Here is a 24,761-nt window from a genome sequence, read left to right on the forward strand (position 1 = left end):
GAAGAGCACGTCCGTTTAGAGATGGTCCAGAACGGCTACCAGTAATAAAGGATTGACCGTCAGGAAAGATGTCGAGAGCCACACATTTGGCTGCCACATGTTTTATGGGCCTGCGAGCGATCGAACGCGAACGATCGACCGCGCGCAAGACCCTTTTTTTATGGCTGTGCAACCCCCTTGTAATTCCCGAGTTTACCTTTGATCATCATGCAATGACTCTTCTGCTTTCGTGGGAGTATGCAGAGAGAAAATAAAACTCCCAAAAGTTCCGTTGAGGACGGAACATGCTCCCCCCTTGAGAGGGTATCGATCAAGAAAAATGAAAATGAATGTAAACATCTGTAATTCTATTCGATGGTCATCGGCAGTGGAGAGAGCCGCCGAGTGTTGCGGATGAACGTTCCCTTGGGAGTCCTTAGTCGCACGACCCTGATGACACCGTCGGCACCTGGGAAAGTTTCGATGACCTGACCCATGGGCCACCGAAGGGGAGGCACATTGTCTTCATTGATGAGTACAAGAGAGCCCTCCTTGATCTCATGCGTTCCATGGGTCCATTTGTGACGAACAGTGAGGTTCGTCAAATACTCTTTGTGCCAACGTTTCCAGAAATCTTGGCGCACCTTTTGGATTAGCTTCCACGATGAAAGATCGTTTCGTTTCAGTGCGCAAAGGTCAACTTCTGGTAGGCTCGTTAGTGAATTGCCGATAAGGAAATGACCTGGTGTAAGAACTAAAGGATCATTCGGATTATTGGAAATGGGAGTCAATGGACGTGAATTCATGATCGCTTCAACCTCAGTGATGAACGTGTTTAGTTGTTCAAATGTGAATAATTGATCTCCGACTACGCGCTTTAGATGACGTTTAAAAGATTTCACTGCCGCTTCCCAGACTCCCCTAAAATTGGGTAAATGAGGTGGCATGAAATGCCATTGAATACCTTGTTCAGACAATTGATTGGAGACAGTCGTATTGTGTTCGGCAGAGGCATACGAAGACCACTACGTAAACCTTCACCCGACCCCGATTTCGGAACTTTTTTTCTTTTATGAAGAATGGGCCGCAGTAATCGACTCCAACATTCAAAAATGGCCGTGCTTCGGTGATGCGGACCTTCGGTAAATCTCCCATCACACAATTCGTAGATTGAGGCTCGACACGATTGCATCGTAAACAGTTTCGAATTATTCTTCGCACTTGATTGCGACCGTCCAAAATCCAGTATCTTCGCCGAAGAGCATAGAGCGTTGCCTGGTTGCCACTGTGGTAGTTGCGGAGATGCTCGTAGCTAATTAAAAGGTTGGTAACATGGTTTTTCCGTGGCAATATGATCGCATGCCGTTCGTCGAAGGGTATCGATGCGTTTCTTAATCGGCCTCCTACTCTTATTAAACCGTGATTGTCTATGAACGGAGTCAGGGGTGCGAGCTTGCTCTTTCTATCCACGCATTTAGCTTCGCGAAGAGATTTTAATTCTTCGGCAAAATGCAACGATTGAACACTTCGTAGAATGGTGTTCGTTGCTGTTTGGAGTTCTTCGCAGCTCACCGGGCCCTTCAATTTCGTCTTAAATCTTAGACAATAGGCGATAACTCTTTTTAGTTTGACGATTGAAGAGTATCGCTCAAGAACGTCCCAGTGGATTGGTGCCACGAGGCATTTTATCTTTCGGGTTTCGGGCACCCGTTCCAGACTCGGCAACCCCAACCGTGGCCAATTTTCTTCGCATTGTGTCAACCAACTGGGTCCGTTTTTCCAGAGTGTTGGTGAAGCAAATTCATCTGGAGTCTGACCCCGTGAGATAAGATCGGCGGGATTGTCAGCTGATCGGACGTGTCTCCAGCTGTCTGTCTCGGTCCTTGCCTGAATATCGCTGATGCGATTGGCAGTTGGCTCGGCGAGGTTCTTATCCAATGTAGTGCGATAGTCGAATCGCTCCAGAAAATAGTCTTGCTCGGATTAACAGGGATCGCTTGACGAACCGTGGTATATAAACGAGCAAGAACTTGCGCAGCGCATAATTCTAAACGTGGGATAGTGACGCTGGAATAGTTTTTTGTTTCGTCTGCTTGGGCAGATCGTTTGTTGCTCAGCGGAGCTACTCTACCCTTTGCACAAAGTAGAGTCGAAGTGATTCTTTCATCGGAATCGACGGCGCGAATGTATATGCACGCACCATATGCGTTTTCGCTGGCGTCACAGAAACCGTGAATTTGGAGTTCATCGGTCTCCGTCGATGAAAATTTTCGATCGAACGATAGGTTGTTGAGCTTGTTGAGTCCTTTCGTGTACTTCAACCATTTCGTATGGATAGAGAGAGGAATCGGATCGTCCCAATCTAGTTTTTCAACCCATAATTCCTGCATAATAAGCTTGGCGTACGTTATCACAGGACCAAGCAGGCCTAGCGGGTCAAAGATTCTCGCGATCTCTGAAAGGATATTTCTTTTCGTAGCCCGGCTATTCGGAGGTACCTCCTGTACCATGTAGACGATCTGGTCCCTTTCCGAATCCCAGTGCACTCCGAGGGTTTTGATGGTGTGGTCGTCCCGGGATTGAAGCTTGAGGTTTACGTAATTGACGGGCAAACCATGAAGAAGCTTTGGCTCATTGGACGCCCACTGCCTCATGTTTAGTTTTCCTCGTTGCAGGAGTGCGTTGATGTCGTCGCGTAACTTGAGAGCTTCCTCGAAAGTCGGTGCTCCGGTTAACAAATCATCGACGTACATATCTTTCTTGAGAGTCTCTGCCGCCTTCGGATATGACTCCCCCTCATCGTCAGCCAATTGGTGGAGACAGCGTATCGCCAAGAAGGGGGCAGATGCTACCCCAAAAGTAACCGTATTAATTTCGTATGTGGCGATGCGACTGTCGGAATCTCTCCAGAGAATTCGTTGGTATTTCCGATCCGATTCTTGTATCCAAAACTGCCGATACATTTTCTCGATGTCTCCTGTGAGCACGTAATTATGTTTACGGAACCGTAAGAGCAGCGAGAAAATATCATCCTGAATAGTGGGCCCCACAAGAAGTGTGTCATTTAAAGAGATGCCACTTGTCGACATGGCCGATGCGTCGAAAACGGGTCGGACCTTAGTCGTCAAGCTTCCTTCCTTTATGACCGGATGATGCGAGATATAACATCCTCCGGGTTGTGGCTCCCCGACGACCTTTGTCATATGACCTAAGTCAATGAATTCTTGCATGGCCTTGCTGTACGAATCCCAAAGTGAGGCGTTTTTTCTCAATCGTCTCTCCAGTGCGAGAAATCGTCTTTCCGCCATTGCTCTTGTGTCTCCCAACTCTGTTATTTTCTCGTTGAAAGGAAGAGCCACGATGTAGCGCCCATCTTCGCCGCGTTTCGTGTTTTTCCGGAAGTGCTTCTCGCAACTCTCTTCGGCAGGTGGTATATTCTCCCGCGATGGCTCCTCTATTTCCCAGAAACCTCTCATCACGTCTTTTAGATTTGTAAAGAAACATCGATGTTTCATTGACGTTGTTTCCTGAGAATCAGCTCTTGGAATGGAACCACCGATTATCCAGCCGAAACGCGTGTTCTGGAGATAAAGATCCTCTTCTGACGATTTGGAGAGTTTCACTTGTCCTACGCAGAGACTGGCTAAGGTTGTCCCGGATGCTATAAGAAGATCTATCTCTCCGGGTTGGTCAAACTGGGTGTCGGCCAGTGGTTTGTTTGACGGTATATTCAGAGAGCTTCGTTGAATTTTCTCGTCCGGTACCAATCCAGTGATGTCTTTCACTGTCAAAAACGTTAATTCTCTCCTGAACCCATTAAGTCTCGACAGGACCGTAGTCGTAACTAAATAATTCGTAGTTGATTGCGCATTGTCAACGCCGCTAATCGGAACGTTATATTGTTTTCTGGGAAGCCCGAGCGATATTGCTAACCTGTCAGTCATGAGATTGGAATTTGCACATGTGTCCAACAAGGCTCGGCATGATCTCGGAGACCCTGCAGCGCTAATTATTTTTACGGTTGCCGGAGATAAAATGTTTTTTGATGGAAAGGTCGCCACAAGAGTGATTACCGGTGAAGATCCCGTCTTGTTTAGTCATGCTTGATTACCCTCCGACACCGCCACCGGCGTATTTAACGGTTCTGCAAAATGTAACCACGTGTGGTGTTTGCGTTTGCAGACTAAACAAGAATAATTCGATCCGCAGTCCTTAGTGTTGTGATTGGGTCGAAGACAGTTGAGACACAAAGTTGCCTTTACTGCGATACCATGCCTCTCTTTTGGCGACAACGTTTTAAATTGTTGACACCGCAAAATCGGATGGGATGATCCGTTGCAGGCAGGACAATTTGCGCCAGTTGCTGCAACGAAGCATTGTGTACGGGTAGGGCCTTTCCCGACTGGATCGGCTCCCCTACCTTGTTTTCCCTTCGTTGTGTTGTTAGCCTTTTCTTCTTTACCGGTGTTCCCCGATGGAGCGTCGTCCGATGCGATGACCGTTTCGCGCAAGAAATGAATCAATTTTTCAAAACTTGGAACTTCGTTTCCTCTTTGCGCCCGTTTCCATTCCCGACGAGTCGTTTTGTCGAGCTTGTTCAAGATAATGAAAACTAACATCGAACCCCACTGATCTACCGGCTGTTCTAGAGACCTTAGCGCGGATAAATGCAACTGAGTCGTGTTTATGAGGGCGCAGAGCTCGGTAGCGGATTCTCGCTGCATCGTGGGGATGTTGAAAATCGCATTGATATGACGTTCCAAAATTTTTCCCTTCTGCTCGAACGTCTCTTTTAAAAGCTTCATGGCTTCGGGATAGCCTTCATTAGTGGTGCCGAAACTCCGTACTAGTCGCTCGGGCTCATCACTCAGACATGATCTCAAATATTTTAGTTTTTGCGTGTTAGATAGGTCCACGCGGGAACCGATTGACGATTCAAAGTCATCTTTGAAACTCAGCCAATTTTCGTATTTACCGTCGAACTTGGGTAACCCTTGTTCAGGTAAGCGAGTGAAGGAATGAGTCACATTGAATGGACTTGGGGATTCGCGCACCGGTTCTGCCGCATTGGCGGTAGACGGGCCAAACGAAGATACTTCTCGGTCGCACTTGCGACCTTTTGCCAAAAGTCTGATGTATTCCGCTTCCATTTCCAATTGCTCTTCGGTGTGTCCTGCCTCGGGTTCCAATTCGGCCAGCTCGGCGGTCAATTCCGCGAGTGGTTCGAAGTATTTTTCGAGACGTTCCATGTATATTTTGACAGTGTCAATGTCCGGAGGGGTCTCGGGTGTTTCTAGGACTCTTCTGAATGCAGTGAGCTGTCCCTTTACAAACGCTCGTCGACGGACGAGTCTGTCTCGAGACCGTATTTCTTCCGGTGAGAGCGACATGATTGTGGAATGGGGGAAACTAGGATTTGGCAATGATATTGACTAACGAGCTTACCTTTACGCTGAAGCGTCGCTTAGATCGATGACCACGAAGTTCGCTGGATGATGCTGTAGTATAGCTCTCCGGATCCAGGAGGTCGCAGTCCTTGGTTGATTGGCTAGGAGTGATTATGAAGCGATGTGTTGATGGAGGATGCTGTATAGCTCGTCGGCTCCAGTATCGTTCACTCACAAAAGTCACTGTTTCGAGAAAATTGACACCTAGCAGTTTTCTTTTTCACATTGAATGAATTATTTCGAAAACACTGTTCAATGCAAATGTTTCGAGGACCGTAGTGATCCTATCCGGCTCGAAGGACCAAAAATGTAACGATCACTAACGTCGCGCGGTTAACTATTTTTACCGATCGGAGTTGTAAATTCCGACCTCACTCGTACGGTGACGCGACTTCAGTGATACGTTCGTAAGTGAACTTAATCGCCTACGAACTCGGGTAGGAAATGAGTCTTGAACTCAACAGATTGTGGAGATAACAAAAGTTTGTGTTTATTATGAATTACAAAGGTGAATCTACTTGCGATGTCGTGTATGGGAGACGACCTTCGCGTTTGGAGGTTTGATGTAGACTACTTTTTGAGAGCTCACTGACAAATCTTCAAGTCGCATCCCTTTCCTGTTTGTTAGCTGCAAAACGATGTGGTTGGTCAATTTGAGAGCTGTGTGCAGAAGGCGGAGACCCGTTTTGACCAATCCAACAAAAGTTAGATGTAAACTAGAAACAAGAAGGATAGTAAAGGAAAAAACTCGAAGGGTTTTCCGCGAGCTCAAGACATTTTTTTGGATAAACCGGGTAATTACAAGAAGAGCACGTCCGTTTAGAGATGGTCCAGAACGGCTACCAGTAATAAAGGATTGACCGTCAGGAAAGATGTCGAGAGCCACACATTTGGCTGCCACATGTTTTATGGGCCTGCGAGCGATCGAACGCGAACGATCGACCGCGCGCAAGACCCTTTTTTTATGGCTGTGCAACCCCCTTGTAATTCCCGAGTTTACCTTTGATCATCGTGCAATGACTCTTCTGCTTTCGTGGGAGTATGCAGAGAGAAAATAAAACTCCCAAAAGTTCCGTTGAGGACGGAACAGAATTCAATGGGCATGGCACTTGGAATTCTACCTAAAAGTAGGTATATGCAGAGCCGAGAGGCGAAAATCCAGGAATACATGTCACGTGGAACATGAAATAAAAAACGCATTGTGAAATATTTTGTAGAATGCTTTATTACTTAAAGGACAAAGGGCAAGTGATGTGAGGAAAACTTGAGCTGTGGACCAAAGCGAGAGGTCTTGGGCTCGAAGTCATGGTAAAAAAGATATAAATGAAGGCAGAGAATCAGAATAGGGAAAAGAAAGCGCAAGTAGCTGAGTTTCATTAATATCTGAAATAGCGTAATGGTACCGACATTACGAGTTGCAACATTGCAGCATATGATTTCTTGAACGCAGCCAGATGATTTTCAGACTGATCTGTCACCAAAAATTTTTAACCCCTTTGACAATTTAACCTACCGAAAATCTGGCAGCGTTGTGCGACTGCAGCGGTCTCGTTGTGAAGCAACGACAATCATTTGAAAGAAATAATAATCATTCACCATTCAAAATAACAATGGAAAACATTCCATCCAACCAGTAAAATAAAAGAATTCTGAAATTCATTGACTTCGTATCCCTTTTATTCACACTGGGACCACTACGGTCCCACCCAACAAAAATACAGGTTCCTAGAGGTTTCTATAGTCACTGATCACGAACTTTAGATCAGATTTAGAAAATTCAAAATGGCGGATCCAATATGGTGAACGTGAAATGCCGAATACTTATTAATTTTTCTAGCACTTTGTACTTATTAGAGGTTTTCGAAGTTGCTGATCACGAAGGCGCCATTCGATTTGTAAAATTAAAAATAGGAGATCCAATTTGCCACTCGACGGATACATCGCGTCGTTGTTCGTGAAACTCGTCCTCTTCGCTCTGGGACGTCGACGAGGTAGGGCACCAAGTGGAATTCGGAAAGGATCGTCCAAATTAATCGACTGCCCACTCTGCTCTATACATCAAATCCGAATTTAATTCGAAGATCGAGGTTCACCTCAGTCTCAGGGCAAGAGCCACCGAAGGATGTGCACTTTCATCACATGAGTAATAGTATATTACACACCTAACCGGTAGAATTGTCACCCGAGCCGAAGGCGAGGATGACAAGCACGCGGTTTGAGGTAGTCTAATTTCACTCCCGTTGAGTGTATACTATTTTTCACTACACATGCACCGAAAATCCAACCTTCCGATTTCGGAAAGTTGAACTTTCGGCGCATGTGTGATGAAAAAGTATGATTTGAGCGAAGTTGAATGGTGTGTGCACACATGAATAGATCTTTGTAGAATAAATGTTTGTGAACTGAACAAAAATATAGAGAATTTCCGAGCGAATTTATTTCCAATGTTAAAATTTTACAAATTCCTAAAAAAAAAGTGGAAATAGATGGAAAAAAGAAAAGTGGAACTCCACGTTCTCATCGTTAGTTCTGGGTAGCGCTCTAAGAGAGAGATACAAATATTTCGTCGCAAAATTTGACCTCCATCTCAGGAAATAAACTCTTCGAGAAATAAGTATCGATCATTTTCTCCACCTTTTCATTTACTATCTTAGATCCGCCCTTTTGGATTTGGGAATTATAAAAAACCATAAACTTCCCCTAGGGGAAAAAGGGCTAGGGCAAGTATATTGATGGCGTCTTGTTTGCTGAAAATTCCAACCATAAAAAATACTATGATTTTTTTTTAATTATAAAAAAAATTATTTAATAAAAAAATACATAAACCTTCCTGAAAATTATTTCAACACAACAATTCAGAAAAAAATTTACAAATCAGGAAATAAGATTAAAATAAAAATCGAATTCCATAAAAAAAAATCAGAAAAAAGAGTGTTTTCAAATAAAAATCTTAATACGGAAAAAACATTGTATAGGAAAAAATTTTAAATGAAACGTTAACAAAGTCAAAGACACTACTCAAAAACATTGTAAATGTAACAAATAAAAAAATCTCGCTTGAAAACTTTTTAAACGTCGATGCCACATTCTATTCATCTAATTCTAATGAAGGAACAACTACATGAATTGAAAAAGTTCCTATCTAAATTACGTACAGCACTATCAAGAGACTCGGTAGAGTCTCGGGACAAGTACATTGACAGCCCTGTCGTCTACTGGCCCGAGGCTCTCGCTGAGATCAAGAGACTCGGTAGAGTCTCGGGACAAGTACATTGACAGCCCTGTCGTCTGCTGTCCTGAGGCTCTCGCTGAGACTATACTTTCTCTGAATAAAACGATTTGCGGTGGTGGGAGTAAAATTGGCATGTCATTTTCTTTAATTGCGAAGCTCATGAGTTATGTACGGCTTTGAAATTTGAACTTTTAGCTAATTAAGAAGTTCTCTGTCGAATGAGCCAAAAATTAGCATGATGGGTGTCGTAATTGCTGAGAAAAAACTTTGCACGGGCTTAAGATTATGCAAAAGTTACTAACACATTCAGGATTTTACGTATCTGTATACGCGTACTCCAACCGCTACAAACATAGGCCCCTTGGCCCCCATGATCACCCATCCCCGGCGAGAGAATTTTTGTTGCTACCAATGAGCAGTGAAAAAATTTCTGAACCAATTACATTAAAGCTATTTGTAGCATTGACATGGAAAACTGGAAAAAAAAAAATTTCCATCGTCATATAGCTTCCTCTATGAGAAAGCAAAATTATATATTTTTTAGACTAAACAACTGGATTCCATGAAAATAATCATAATTTTGCCGTAAAAGTACAAAACTTTGAGAATTTACCCAGAGGCCAACTTCAGCTTTGAACAACTTTTAAAGGAGTAAATTTATCAAAAAATTTCAAGAGACCTTTTCTGTAGAGTGTTCGATTTTATACAAAGATATGGGTGAGGTACAGTAGTGGGAGGTATAGCAGTGAGAAGTTGATTCCAACAAAACCGGTGACATACAAGGCTGGGTCTCTGGAGGCACCTTCGCGGCGATCGCTCCGTGATCGAAAGCTCTGTGGCTCTGCGGGAGCCCGGTACTTATACAATAAGCGGTCTCGCCCGGATTGGCGGAGGGCCGTAGGGTGGGGAGCGCGAAGCGACGCTACGCGTAGTTCGACTAAGTGTCGTGCGGTGAGGGAATCACGGTAGGGGAATCACGGGAATCACTCAGCTGAAAACGGTCGGTGACTGCCTTGAACGCTTTCAAGACTGGTTGGCTGACGATTGATACGAACAGCACTGGGTTTCTTCCGACTCTTCGGAAGAACAATTGGAGGTTCCACCACTGTTTGAGTAGCCGTAAGATTTGGAGTGTGCTCAGGCGGACAGTTGGCGGGCTTCATTTTTTACCCATGTATTTCACTATTTTCACCGGGTTTGTTCCTTTGGATGGCCTGAACCCTTTCAGGTTCTGCTGGCTGGTGTCTGGTATTAGCTGACCCGGGTTTCTTCCGACGCTTCGGACGGTTGTCTGGAGCCTGCCCCTCTGTCTGAGTAGCCTTAAGGTTCGGCGTGTGCTCGGGAGGGCAGTAGGCGAGCTTCAGTCTGAACCCGTGAATTTTGCTTGAAGACCCATTTTTGGTCACGAGATAGGTTTCACCTCCTAGGACTCTTTCTATGGTGAAGGGTCCTTTCCACTTGGGGGCGAATCCCGCATGAATTCCAGCTTGTGCGTTGGATAGGCAATGATTTTTTACGAACACCAAATCTCCGGAGGAGTATCGAGGAGTGTGTTCCCCTTCGGCTGCGTAGCGTTGTTGATACTTCTCTTGGTGTTGCGTAATTTCTTGCCTTCTCCTTTCTATATCTGGTCGTAAGGATACGAGTGCAGCGATCTTCCATTCTCCGGGTCGAAGGAGATTCTGCCCCTGTTTCGCTTCGCTTGGCGAGAGGCCGGTGGTGGCGTTTCTTCGATTACGAAGGCTGAGCAGGATGCCTGGCAGATATTTGACCCAGTTCCGATGTGGTTGATCCGTCAAGTGTAATCGTAATACTTTCTTGATTTCCTGGTTACGACGTTCCGTGGGTTTCGCTCGTGGGTGATAGACCGGAGTGGTCCATAGCTGTGCTTGCCACGTTTGGCATGCGTCTTTCCATTTGTTGCTCGTTAACTGAGACCCGTTGTCGGAGAGTACAGCTTTCGGGTAACCCATACGTGGAAATATTTCGTTTTCCATTACGTATATTATATTGGTCACGTCAGAAGAGCCGAGCGGATTGGCTTCGACCCAGCGAGTGAATAGGTCTGTGACGACCAGGATGAATCTTTTCCCTCTTGATATCCTAGGGTATGGGCCCATAAGATCAATCGCCACGGTTTCGCCTAGTCTTTGAGGCTGTCGAGGCTTTAGTTGGTCCTCGAATGCAGTTTTCGTAGTTTTGGTACAGGCGCAGATCCAACATTGTTTTACGTGGTCTCGAACGTCTCGTTGGAGGTGGCGCCACGTGTAGTGTTACTGGATGGCGCGCAGAGTTTCGTCCATTCCGGGATGGTTCGCTAGTGAGGCGTCGTGGTACTCGTACAACACTCGCGGTTGTAGGGTTCGGGGAACTATGATGCGTATCTGCCCCTGGTGATTCTTCCCTAGGGCTCCGTTTATGATTGTGTAAGTAGTAGATACCCCGTTGGACTGTTGTAGTGTTTGTATGATTTTTCCGAGCTCTGGATCTTTCTGTTGCTCGGTGATAATTTGGTCAAGGAGTGTCTCCACGATGATGCAACAGAATTCCGGACTGTGCGTTCCTTGATGCTGAGGTTCGTGGAGATCTGTGTTCACTTCTGGGTGGTGAGATAGAATGTTTGTTAACTCGTTCTCACGTTGCGGGATTTTTTCGAGTTCAAACTTGAATTCGCCTAGTAGAATAGCCCAGCGACTCAGCTTATCTTTTTCGTCCTTAAAACATTGAAGCCAGTTCACTGCTCGGTGGTCGACTCGTAATATGAAGGTGTTGTCTGCGAGGTAATGTTTCCATCGCTTAATTGCCCAGATGATTGCGTAACATTCTTGCTCTAGAGGGTGATAACGAGCCTCCGTGGCATCGAATTTTGAGCTGGCATATCTAATCACCTTCCGCGTTTTATCTGAATCTTCTTGGTAGAGTACTGCTCCCGTGCCAATCTGACTAGAATCTGTTTGTAAGATAAAGGGCAAGGAGGGATCTGGCCGGCTTAATCTCAATGGTTTTTATACCAATTGTTTCACCGCGTCAAACGATTGTTGTGCGGCATTGGTCCATTGGTAAGGAGTTTTATTGGTGAGCAGGTCTGACATTGGAGCGGTGATCTCAGCGAAATGTGGCAGATATTCTCGCAGCCAATTACAAGTCCCGATGAATTTTTGTAGTTTCTTCCATGTATTCGGAACAGGCATCTCGAGTATCCCTTGGATGTGTTCCGGCTTAGCCTCGTTCACGAGGTCTGTAACGTTATGCTCGAGATATTTCAACTTGGTTTCTCCGAAGTGGCATTTCTTGAGCGCACAGGTTAAGTTGTGTAATTTTAGCCGCTCGAGCACTAAAGTCACGTGGTTGAGATGTTCCTCCCAATTTTTAGAGTAAATGATGATATCGTTGAGATAGACTATACAATGTTTGTTGACTAATCCTTTGAGGACGATTTGACTCATGAAATTTTGAAACGTGTTAGGGGCGTTTTTTAGCCCAAACGGCATTACACAGAATTGGTAGGTTCCACCGTCGGGGGTAGAGAAGGCCGTTAACTTTTTTACAGCGGCATATATAGGTATTTGCCTGTAACCATTCTTGAGGTCTATAGTTGAAAATACCGAAGCGGTGCCTAAATCCTTCAGTGCGTCCTGAATTTTTGGTATTGGTTGATTCGTATCTTCCGTGATAGAGTTCAATCGTGGGAAGTCTATGCAAAATCGGGGCCTTCCGTCTTTTTTTTGAACAATTACGATCGGCGAACTATGCAGCGAATGGCACAGCTCGATAATTCCTTCGGCTAACATCTCCTTGACCTGGTCCTGGATGATTTTTACTTTAGCCTAGGAATATTTGTAATTGCGAAGACGAAATTGTTCGTCGGAGGTCAATTTAATACAGTGTTTTGTAGATTTCGTCCGGGATAGTTTCCCTTCCGTTTGAAAGACGTCGTTGAATCGTTGAAGAAGGTTTTGAAATTTTGGAAGAAACTCGCTGAGGAATCCTGTGGAGATCTCGTTGGTGGAGATTTCGGTGTCCCCTTGAGGTTCTGCGGTATCTACGAGTTGTACGGCGAATCTTTCCGTAGGCCCAATGTACAATATTCCTTCGGGAATATTAAAAATGGTTTTTTCGGCTTTTAGCCACGGGTACCCCAGAATTACCGCTACTCTTGAGGCAGGAGCGACCCACGCGTCAACTTGGAAATCTTGATTTTGAATTTGTATGGTAATGGTGGTTGTCCCGATGAGAGCCATCGAGGCGTTTTGGCCCGCGAGATTCGCGTTAGTCGGTTTATGCTGAATTTTTTCTCCCCTTAGGTATTTTGGATGGATGAAATAGTCGCTAGCCCAGGTATCGATTAGCTGCAAGAACTTCCTCGTTGTTGAGCTTGATGAGGATGTGGTGCAATCTGCTTCTGTTTTCCGCGTTGACGGTGATACCTATTACGGGTTGGCATTCGGAGCGGGGTCTTCCGTCGGCCTTCTCCAATTTCCCGACTCTTTGGCAGCGTTTCGTTGCGCCACAACAGGGCAGTCCCAGTGATAGTGATGTTCCGGACAGAACCAGCATTTTGGTGGAGATTTAAGTTCATCGGCCGGTTTGGAAGCTTTCTCATTCCGCTCGGATTTATTTTCTTCTTTCTTAGGCTTGAAGTTTCCTTGTTGCTCCGCCAAATCATACTCAGCTTCGATAGCTTTTGACGTGAGTGCGGATAAGGACTGTGGATTTTCCGGAAGCACCGCCATTCGTAAATTTGGCCGAAGTAGCTCGATCAGCGTCGCGACTTTTGATTCTTCAGGATCCGCTCCTCTGATGCGTTGATATGCGTTGATACAGCAGGTATTTCTGTTGCAGGAATATTCCTACGTTTTCTTGGTCGCCTTGCTTTCGGGAAAATAATTGAGCATTTAAGCGTGATAGCACGGCGGGGCTATCGTATCGGCTCAATAATAACTCCTGAAATTTTTCTCAGTCGAAGTCGAATGGCTCGTAACAACTCCACCATTTCTGCGCGTCGCCGAGTAGTCCGCTGGCTGCGGTTTTGGTACGCATTGCTGCTGGGAGTTGAATGGTGGCGAAGTATTCCTCGCATCATCGTAAGAATAATTTCGGATCCTCGTGATCATTTCCACTGTAGGTTGGTGTTGGAGGTCGAGGTGCCCAGTTGAGTGCTTGTAGTAGTAGCTCCATATTCCGATAAATGTTTGGGGCATTCGCTTGCCCCGCGTTTTCGAAATTTAGGCCTCTTTCACCGAGAACACCTCGTTGCCTGGGAGGATCGTTCGGCTCAACTCCAGCGTTGACGTCGATCCCGCCTGGGCCTGCTGGTCGCTGATTATCGTCGCTCATTACGACTTCGTTTGGAAGGTTGGGCGCCACTGGGTTTTGATTCACTCCCAGAAGTGTTGGTGGAGATTGGCCGCGAAGTCTGGCCGAAATGCGAATTGGAGTTCTTTTTACCGTCATTAGACGAGAATAATATTTATCAGCGCTCCCGGCTGTTAGATTCAGACTCGCTTTTTTTCTCGGGCGTTGAATATGGCCGAATCTTACAAGGAGATTCTATGGCCCCACGTTGGGCGCCAAAATTGATACACGCTAATTCGGTTTGAGAGCGTGCTCAACAGGAGCGACCCACGTTAAGTTTTGTTGGCCCTGAGAAGGGCCGTTGGTTTGATGGTTTAAATAAGTTGGATCTTGGTCTGCCGTGGCGTGGCGTTCCTCTCCTTTAACCGCCGGACGATGGCCGAAGGTGACGCCGGTGTCGGCCTAAGGACGCTTGTTCGTTTCTTCGACGAAACGCCGATTATTTGCCGAGTCTTATTGGCAGTGGCGGCTAGTGGCTTTGGCCGAGTCACGACCCTCGTCGTTGCTCTTATCACGTCCGGGTGGGGGACGGTTGTCGTTGGCTTCCGCGCGGTGGACCGGAGAGTTCGTGGCCGTGTGCCGGGGCTGTCGCTGGTCTCCGCGGGAGGTTGGCTGGTCTTGGGGCGCGGAGTTGCAGTGTCGGCAGAAGGTGATGGAGCTGGCGGTAAAACCCGGCTTGGCTTCTCAGCTGCAGCTCGTAGCTTGCGCTGTAGCTCTACCCGCTCTTCGCGTCGACGGTCGAGGCGGCGGAGGTACGATGCAGTTTTCCTGCGAAGCATTGGTTAGTCCAGAGAAGGTCCGTTGCGTACCGCTGCTGAATTAGAAATGAGCCGTCCATCGTTGCCAGCTCAGGTCTTGACTCCGGCTGACAGTGAAGGGGGGGGGGGGGGGAGGGAAGCGTCAGTCCGTGCAGCCCGGTGATTGGTGCGCTGGTGCCGAGCAGCTCGGTGATTGGTGCGCTGGTGCCGAGCGGCTCGGTGATTGGTGCGCTGGTGCCGAGCGGCTCGGTGATTGGCGCGCTGGTGCTGAGCGAGGGGTAGCGGTCACCGCACTGAGTAGAAGCCGTGCGGTGTTAATGCGAAATAGTTCGGTATAGAGTGGGCTTGCGTTTCGGGCCCTGGAGAACGGTCGGGCTTCTCAGCTTCCAGACCCGCCTCCTGTGCTGACTCGAGAGCCCTAGGAAAAGGAGGGAGAGGGGGTAAAAGGTGAAGTGCGGACAGAGTGGTGCTTACGAGGCGAGAGGCGCCTATATTAGATGAACGATCACTGCACCAAGTGGTGGCTGTATGACATTAAGCGCGTAAAGGCGGGTAGCGCCTATGCAAAGAGCGCGGTCACCGCACCAAGTGGTGGCCGCACGGAGTTAAGTGCGTGAAAGGCGAGAAGCGCCTGAATTAGGAAAGCGGTCACCACACCAAGTGGTGGCCGTACGGAGTTAAGCGCGGGAAGGCAAGAAGCGTCTATACTAAGAGCGCGGTCACCGCACCAAATAGTGACCGTTGGGAGTGCGCCCACAAAAACGGAAAGCCCAATTTAACGATTTGACTGGTGCACCTGCGCTGGCTCGGTGACACACTTGATTTTTAGGCAGTAATTGCCGCTACGATTCGAGGAGCCCTGAAAAGGACTGGGTTTTTTTTTTGGAGGCCTCTCGTAGCCGAATCCTCGAAGCTGGATAACGAGGCTGTATTCTCGCCACTGGTTTCCCGGCTAGATTCTGCCATGCGTTGGAGGGTTAAGAAATGAGGTCGCTTGAAGTCCCAGATTAGTTTAATTTTTATTTCCAGAGTAGCCGGTGAGGTACAGTAGTGGGAGGTATAGCAGTGAGAAGTTGATTCCAACAAAACCGGTGACATACAAGGCTGAGTCTCTGGAGGCACCTTCGCGGCGCTCGCTCCGTGATCGAAAGCTCTGTGGCTCTGCGGGAGCCCGGTACTTATACAATAAGCGGTCTCGCCCGGATTGGCGGAGGGCCGTAGGGTGGGGAGCGCGAAGCGACGCTACGCGTAGTCCGACTAAGTGTCGTGCGGTGGGGGAATCACGGTGAGCCGTGCGGCTCGGGAATTGTTGCGCTGGTCCTTACGAGGCCCTGATTGGCGCGCCGGTTCCTATGAAGCCCTGATTGGCGCGCTGGTTCTTATGAGCTAGTGTACTACATGTAATGCTTATATTTTACCTATTTTCCATATTAATTGGAGGGGTTTTAGGGTTTGAGTTTGTTGTATTAAATGAAAAAAAATAGAATGTTAGCGGTCAGAAACGCGGATATAAAATATACGGGTAACATGTTCAATTTGTTTGCCCTGCATCGACATTACGAATTTAATAATTTTAGGAACGTATACAACTCGTATTGACCTGGATCGTGGTGGTTTGACGGGATGCGGGGGGGGGGGGGGGGGAGGAGGGGAGAGGGAGTTTCCCCAACTACTTTTTCGGTGATCATAGAAAGCTTGTAATCTGCACGTAAATTCATAGGTACCATGTTCATGTTGTTAGATACCTGGTTCGGTAAAAATACAGAATTAAATAGAATAACGATACGATAGAATAAGATTTGCATAAAGACAGTGGTTAAGAAATTCATTATAATTGTAGGTCAATTAAATGTTTACACAAGCGAATAAACGCTCTGAAAAGGCTTGTGTAAAGCAATTTTCATATGAGTTGGTTGATTTATTTGGTTGACTCAATTTTGGTCACTCAAGTAGTCAGCTCATAAATGAAACAAAGTCTCGGTATAGATTTATGAGCGAAAATTACCCAGACTACTTGAGTAACGCGGAATTGCACTATGAAAAGATGTGAAAGCACAAGGAATCAATAAGTCCATTAGCGAACAAAATTCTCAGACTGTTCTTGGATGAAAATTTTGGGTTGGCTTTTAATTGAAGATTAAGAAAAATGTCTAACGAGCGAAATCAAGTCTCCTCAAGGCTCGACAGACAATTCTCAAGCCGGAATATGTTCATGTCAGTAGCTGTATTAATGTGTGATTGAGTAAACAAGGTTACCTGTGTTATTCAGGAGGAGGTTGATGAGTTATGTTAATCAGTCCGAATGATTATTTTCTGATCTTGGTATTATTAAATCAATGGTAATGCCGACACTTGAACAGGAACCAATCGTTAATTTATTTCTTTACTGAACAGGATACAATGAATACAGAAAAGTTCCTTCTCATTCTCAGAGAGTCACGAACGAAGCGAGCAAAAAAAAACACACCCGCAATCAACAGAAAAAAAAGAACATCACCCCCGAAAAACCACATTAATTTTATAAGTATTTCCTGACTACATTTATCTTATTTGAACACATGTACAGATAAAAATGCTTCTATAAAACACTTTTTTTTTTAATTTGGCGGAAAAATAGAGGCGTAGACATATGATCCCGGTGTTTGTTCTAGATAAAAATCTTCTTCGACTGTAAACAAGCCTTTCGGTTTTCGTCGAAAAATAGTACCATCGTTAAGTTTTGAAGAAGTTGTACACTCCTAACTAAAAGTATATGTATGTACATTGGAAATAATCGTTAGAATAATCATTTGGCGTACCTCGAAATATATGAGGTTTTGGGAAAGTAGCAAAAGAGAAAAAAGTTGTCATTGTTATTTGTACATTGAAATTATTTCCGCTTTCTCATAAACCCAGGCAATGAGAATTCAACCACCAAAATATATAAAACTACATTCAATGCATAAATAAATTTATGAAACAATATAATTGCAAGCAAAAATATTCTATTAATTTAGGGTAGAAAAAATTGTAATATCATCAAAAAGAGTATGCAGAAAAAATTGGAAACAATACTAGTTTTATCGAAACCTGCTAGTTTTCGAGGTGAAAACCAAAATATGCTAGTTTTCACCGTGAATATCGAAATCTATTAGTTTTCGTGGTGAAAACCGAAACGAGTTGTTTTCGCGGTGAATACCGGAATATGGTAGTTTTCGTGGTGAAAATCGAAACATGCTAGTTTTCGTAGTAATGTCGAACATGCTTATTTTCGTCAGAAATCTGAAACATGCTACTTTTCGTAAGCAGCTTCGATATGACGTACATCATGATTTTATAACAACGGAATTTAGGCAACGGAATAATCTTCACTTTAAATAAAACAAATAACGATTGAATCAATATATGACAGGAATTTTCTCTCTTCACGCCATCATCCATCGTAATCATCGTTATACTAGGACCAGGGGTTATTGTTAACATCGAAAATTAAATAATTAGTCCCGCAAAGATTCGGGGCCCCGTCTAACGCCCATTATAGAAAATTGATGCGACGGACCTGTCGCCGGACAGGCGAAAATGGGGGAAGAGGGACGGTAACGTACCGCGTAACGAGGATTGATCTCGTTAGATTTTCGTGGAGTATCGAGCGGGTAAGACGTGCGATCAAGAGAACGTACAACACCGTGAGTTTTGTCCCTTCATTGTTCGTTTTGTACAGTGAACTCTCGTTTGGAATACTTGCTGACAGGAATTATTGTCGTTTAGGCTAATTTAGAATTCTTTTGGAAACGGGAGAAATTAATCACGATCGATCCCGGTATAAAATTTAAAACTCGTGAAAACTCGGTCACGGTGGCGACTCCGACACGTGCTCATTCAGACAGTAAAATTTTCGCTTGTGTTCCGATCTCGTGAACTTAATCTTCCGAGAAGGATTGTTGTTTAGGCTAATTGCGTGGCCGGTGCGGAAATCTCAAAATTTTTGTTGTTCGTAGTTGGTAATTGTTTTTGAAAATTCGCGAGAAAGAGTCAGGAACGTGTGTATGGAAGAGTGAGTGAGAAGGAGAGAGTCGATCGGCATTTCTAATGTGCGCAACGGGTGATAGCTCGGCCGAGCAACCGAATATCGGGAGCTCGGTGATTTTATTCATTCTCGATAATTTTTAACAGTATGAATTCCATCTTTAATAAATTTCTGACTACGAGTAGAACCGTAACAGAAAACACAGAGCTCGGTTGGCTCGGTATAGATTGTAGCGAGTGTAAGCTCCCAATCAAGTCTATAGAGTGTGAGTTCGCGACTTTTTCCCGTCTTTCGAATCTTCTTTTCGCGGTTCTTGCAATAATAAAATTCTCATCATGAGTGGCTTATGTAATTTTGACATTCGTTTGTTAAAGCGTACAAATAATGACACCGGCACACAAAAAAAAAGTTGTCTGTACTTTTGACGGGACACATATATTCCCATGTATTTTGACCCGCTGAATCCGAATCTGAGGTCCGTTTGACCCCTACACCCTAGAATTTTGAGAAAACTTTAAAAAACCGAAAAAAATCAACAAAATCGGCGGTTTTGATGATTTAACAATTTTTTCGACCTAAACTAAGCATGATTTTCATGTATTTCGATCCGCTAAATACTTATCCGAAGTTTATTCAGACCCTTAGCCATTTGAAGTCTAAGTAAATTCCAAAAAACTCCTAAAAATTGCGAAAAAAGCTAAAAATTCCCAGTGTTGTGATTGAAAAAACTTCATTGAGCTAAATAAATAATTATTTTCATGTATATTGCTCTACCGCATATAAATCTCGAATTTCCATGGCTCAGACATTACCAAAACTTTAAATAAATGGCAAAAAACCAATAAAAAGTGAAAAAAATCGAATTTGGTATTATAAAAATCAATTCGTAATTCAAAATAAATTTAAAAAATCATACTATACAATCTGTGTTATATAAATGAAGAAGATTTTGGCCTAAAACTTAAAAAAAAATCAATTTTTTAAAATAATCTTATCAATAACGTTTGATTTAGAATTTTTATTTATTCTCCGCTTATATCTCACTCTTTTATCTTCGAATGTCCTGCACAAAGGGTTTCTTACTCCTCCAGGTATATCTCTCTTCAGTGTCCAACAATGATCTGCCATCATATTGACGTCCCACTTTCCTTGGTAACGTTTTTCCATTACACTGATGTCTTGATGGAATCTTTCACCTTGCTGAACGAATTTGAATCCTGGTTCTCACAATGTTACGCGAGAACCTCTAATTGATCCATCCAAGTACTTGTTACCACCACTTCATATCAAGCTTGGCCTTTCGAAGCAATTTGTGAAAGCTTTGGATAAAGATGGCAACTGTTTTAAGTACTTGGGCGAAAAATTTCCAGCGTTAAGTGATGCTAAGTTGAAAGAAGGAATTTTTTATGGAACCCAAATTCGGACATTATTCCAGGACGATGATCTTGAATATGAAATGAACGAGATTGAGAGAGCAGCTTAGGGAAGTTTCAAAAAAGTATCACAGAACTTTTTAGGGAATACGAAAAGTGAAAATTACGTAAATTTAGTTGACGAGTTGTTATTCAACTATGACACTTTGGGTTGCTTAATGTATTCGAAATTGCACTATTTACATTTTCACCTTTCATACTTCCCTGAAAATCTTGGTGATTATAGTAAGTGAAGAGCAAGGTGAAAGATTCCATGGAGACATCAGTGTAATGGAAAAACGTTACCAAGGAAAGTGGGACGTCAATATGATGGCAGATCATTGTTGGACACTGAAGAGAGATATACCTGGAGGAGTAAGAAACCCTTTGTGCAGGACATTCGAAGATAAAAGAGTGAGATATAAGCGGAGAATAAATAAAAATTCTAAATCAAACGTTATTGATAAGATTATTTTAAAAAATTGATTTTTTTTTAAGTTTTAGGCCAAAATCTTCTCCATTTATATAACACAGATTGTATAGTATGATTTTTTAAATTTATTTTGAATTACGAATTGATTTTTATAATACCAAATTCGATTTTTTTCACTTTTTATTGGTTTTTTGCCATTTATTTAAAGTTTTGGTAATGTCTGAGCCATGGAAATTCGAGATTTATATGCGGTAGAGCAATATACATGAAAATAATTATTTATTTAGCTCAATGAAGTTTTTTCAATCACAACACTGGGAATTTTTAGCTTTTTTCGCAATTGTTAGGAGTTTTTTGGAATTTACTTAGACTTCAAATGGCTAAGGGTCTGAATAAACTTCGGATAAGTATTTAGCGGATCGAAATACATGAAAATCATGCTTAGTTTAGGTCGAAAAAATTGTTAAATCATCAAAACCGCCGATTTTGTTGATTTTTTTCGGTTTTTTAAAGTTTTCTCAAAATTCTAGGGTGTAGGGATCAAACGGACCTCAGATTCGGATTCAGCGGGTCAAAATACATGGGAATATATGTGTCCCGTCAAAAGTACAGACAACTTTTTTTTTGTGTGCCGGTGTGATTGAACATTTATCACTTCATTGTGTTTTTCCCGTTATTTGCCGATTCACCCCCCCCCCCCCCCCCCCTTACCGCTGTATGCCAAGCCGGTAAACTAGCATTTTCCTCCAGTCATACTGTGTCACTTCGATGACTGGTGCCCACGAGAGTAAGATCTTTTCTCGAAATTATAAAGCAGTATGAGCGGAAAAATTTGATTTTGTGACGAGTCAAGAAAATTTTGGTCACACTTCATACTCATTCATTTTCAATTCGTCATTTGGATTTTCGAATTATTACAAAAATCCATTCGGCGGTGGTACTTTCGATTGTTTTTTTCCTTTTTGAAGACAACGTAGAAATTCGTTCTGTAGAAAACTCTATACTGCAATGGAATTATGAATGAAATTTGTAAACTCGTATATTTTTTTATTTAACAACTTAATCTGCAAATAGACCGAGACAGCGAAGGTAATGGGATTTATTAATATATTTCGGAGATAGAGGCTTGTATTTCTTCATTTTACCCGGAAGAAAAGAACGTTTTTCTGTAACGTTTATTCGTTTATAAATTTAATACAGCTAAGGGTAAGATAAGAAAGCACAGTGCAAATGAACTGTGCTGTCGAGAGATTCCGAAGGAAACACAGGGGCAAAAAGAAACACTGTGATGAACGGGATGAAATTAATCTCGATATAAATAATTAAGGATAGTCTGGAGATTCGTTATAGCTCTTCTTAATTCTCAGGCTTTTTCCTTTGTTCTTGGAGCCTTCTTTCTTTACTCTCAATGTTCTTCCCCTTGTTCTTATTACTGAAAGAAGCATCTCTTAGTCACACTCTGTTTATCAACCGTTTTCATCAACGATTTACGCGTCGCTAGAATCACTGCATCTTATTTGCTTTTATAATTTACGCCAACACCAAATACTTCGTACTAAGGTTCTACTTATTGTTTAGGCTTGCTAAAATTTTCAGACTTATAGTGGTCTGTGGCGACATACGATTTTTCCAAAATTCATCCACTGAGTTACCCCAAAGGTAATCACGTTGAGTACCGCTGCCGGTGCGTCTTCCTTGGGACTGATGCGGCGCCCGAGTAACACAAGTTATATTTTCAGGTATACGTGACCTTGTGATGATTTTGTGCTCGTAAATTAGAAGAGATTTCTAATCACGGAGCGGTGTCGAAGGCTTCACAAAATAAGTGTATGCGATGATATTTTGTTTACTACAAAATATATTAATGAATTTATTGATAGACTATTACACTTATTTATACTTTAAGAATTGAGATAGTTTTGGTATAATTGCTAGCTAGATATTGTACGGAGCTCTCTTAGATGAGTTTGAATTTTGGATGAGGAAAGTTGTCCGATATTAGTCTTCTGTAGGTTCGTTGCTAACTGACTTACAACTAGAGATTTTTAACTTGATCGGAGTTAGAGGATGAGATGCATCTTCGGGGGTTGGATGCTGTAGAGGGGCGTTTTTCTATGAGGTTTTTTAGTTTGGATTGGTTAATAGGTCGTAAAGTTGATGGTCTGTTTTGGTGATTGGATTTGAATATGGGGGAGACTTTTCTGGAGATATGATTGGAGGAAATGTCGCGCGAGGTTTTCTCAGAATTATTGAAAGTGTGTTGAGCGGAGTTTCTAAGATTTGCACGTGCTCCACTTGAATATGGAGCGTGCGTTTTCGGGACTTGTGAGAAACATAACTTTCGAAACGCAGATTTGGAGTTTTCGTGTGAGTTTAGAAAATGTTAGGCAGGCAATAAACTTGGAGATAAGGACTGTTTATTGTTTCCGGCACGGGTCCTGTAATTTTAGTGGCGACTGAGAATCGCGGAGCGTCTGGGGTGCACATGCGTTTCAAAGAATTTCGGAAAATGGAAAGTTAAGGAAAAAAAAGGTATGCGAGAGTGTCCAGAGTTTTACAGGATGTATCGGTTTACGATCCATGTATTGTTCTGGGGTGATTTGGATTCTTTGGAATATGTTCCACGTTTAAATATACTATTGTATATAACTATTTATCGACGAATGATGATGGCAATTTGGAGATATACTTGTGATAGTGAGAGAGTTAAAAACGAGAAAGTGAGGGACGTCCAGCTTGATACTGGGACGTACCAATTTGTAAAGAAGTTGTCAATTTTTATAGTTGCTCATCCCTTGAGTTTTCAAAATGGATTGTTTGTATTTTCGAAAGAAGAAAAGAATTCTTTTTTCGACAGTACAAGCGTTCTTTGTATGACTTTTTCTCTAGTTTTTTTTGACAGTTAATGTCGAGTAAGTATAGAACATGTTTCAAGAAATGCAAAGGGCTAGAGGGTGTTGGTATCATACTGATGTGGTTTTTCCTCTCGGGAGAGCTCATCGATCACCTTTACGAGAGTTTCCCTCGTCCAACCATACTCCTATAGCCTTTCTCTCTTCCTCCTCTCTACTGAACTCATTCTCTTGAAACTCCGGATGCAACATGCTTCCATCACGTCGTATTGCTCCTGTTCTTGGTTATACCCGCTACGTGCCATGTACACCAGTAACATTGGTCGTATCTACAGATATGGATACATACATAGACTTCAAGCATATAGGTCCTTCCATGAACCTTTAAATTTACTTACTGTTTCCTGGGTATTCGGACTGGACATTCACGGAGAAAAATAAAACTAGAAAGAGCTCATTTTACGTTTTCCTTCTTGAGTATGTGAAAGCATAATCGATGAAAAATCCATGTGATTTTTACCAATTTCTGTGAAGTTTTTCCACAAAAATTTCAATACGTTTCATAGTGTTGTTTATTATCATGTTTTTGTACTTTATCACCATTTTTCCAGAAACATTACTTGTCTTGATTCGCTAACGGTATAATCTAAATTGTTTTTATTGCAAAAATTGGTCATTCAATTCTGTGATGTATTTTTTACGTGTTTAGTGTTAGGATCTGGAAAAATTACAAACGGTAATGTGGTATATTGAAATGAGCAATTGGAGACAAATATATTTATGATTTATGTCACCTGGACAGTAGTCTCAGTGAAACCCTATGTGATACTTATGTAGTCCAAAAAACAAATGCACGATGACTTATAAGAAGTTGTTCGATCTATTCTGTCGAAACTTGCTTCAAATGAGCAATTCCTTACTAAAGGTTATAAAAAAAACCTTTTTAAACGTAATGAATAAAAAAAAATGAATCTGCTAAATCTTGGTAATGTATGAAAAACGTTTGGTTCAAAGGAAAAAAACGTTGCCAAATAAATGCAAAAGCGACGAGTACATCGGATGACGAATGAAAAAAATTCAAAACATAATGGGATGTAAAAAAAATTACGAAACCAACTGTAAATAATTTCAACAAAACAATCAAGGAAAACTTTCACAAATCACGAAAAAATATTATATTAAAAACAAAATACAAATCTGTAATTATATTGTAAAGGAAAAAAAAATTCAAATAGAACGTGAGAAATTCATTCCTACGGGAAGCATTCGGAACTTGAGAAAGTTCAA

General features: G+C 43.0%; 2 protein-coding genes across 2 annotated transcripts; both read right to left on the reverse strand.

The window, feature by feature from the left end:
• Positions 1-948: 948 nt before the first annotated feature.
• Positions 949-3,923, reverse strand: LOC122415219 (uncharacterized). Its single transcript, XM_043427208.1, has 2 exons — positions 1,986-3,923; positions 949-1,908 (listed from the first exon to the last, which is right to left on the reverse strand). The coding sequence occupies exons 1-2, from the start codon at positions 3,921-3,923 to the stop codon at positions 949-951; spliced, it is 2,898 nt and encodes a 965-aa protein (XP_043283143.1).
• A 153-nt stretch (positions 3,924-4,076) lies between these two features.
• Positions 4,077-5,369, reverse strand: LOC122415220 (uncharacterized). Its single transcript, XM_043427209.1, has one exon. It carries the CDS (start codon positions 5,367-5,369, stop codon positions 4,077-4,079), a length of 1,293 nt encoding a protein of 430 aa, XP_043283144.1.
• Positions 5,370-24,761: the final 19,392 nt, after the last annotated feature.

Source organism: Venturia canescens, chromosome 8 (genome assembly GCF_019457755.1).
Source record: "Venturia canescens isolate UGA chromosome 8, ASM1945775v1, whole genome shotgun sequence".
Taxonomy (NCBI): Eukaryota; Metazoa; Arthropoda; class Insecta; order Hymenoptera; family Ichneumonidae; genus Venturia; species Venturia canescens.

Excerpts from the sequence above, each read along its gene's own strand:
- LOC122415219 (XM_043427208.1), bottom strand. The coding sequence starts at position 3,923 with ATGACTGACAGGTTAGCAATATCGCTCGGGCTTCCCAGAAAACAATAT. Across the intron at positions 1,909-1,985 it reads TTGCTCGTTTATATACCACG|AACCTCGCCGAGCCAACTGC; the intron begins GTTCGTCAAGCG and ends ACATTGGATAAG.
- LOC122415220 (XM_043427209.1), bottom strand. The coding sequence starts at position 5,369 with ATGTCGCTCTCACCGGAAGAAATACGGTCTCGAGACAGACTCGTCCGT.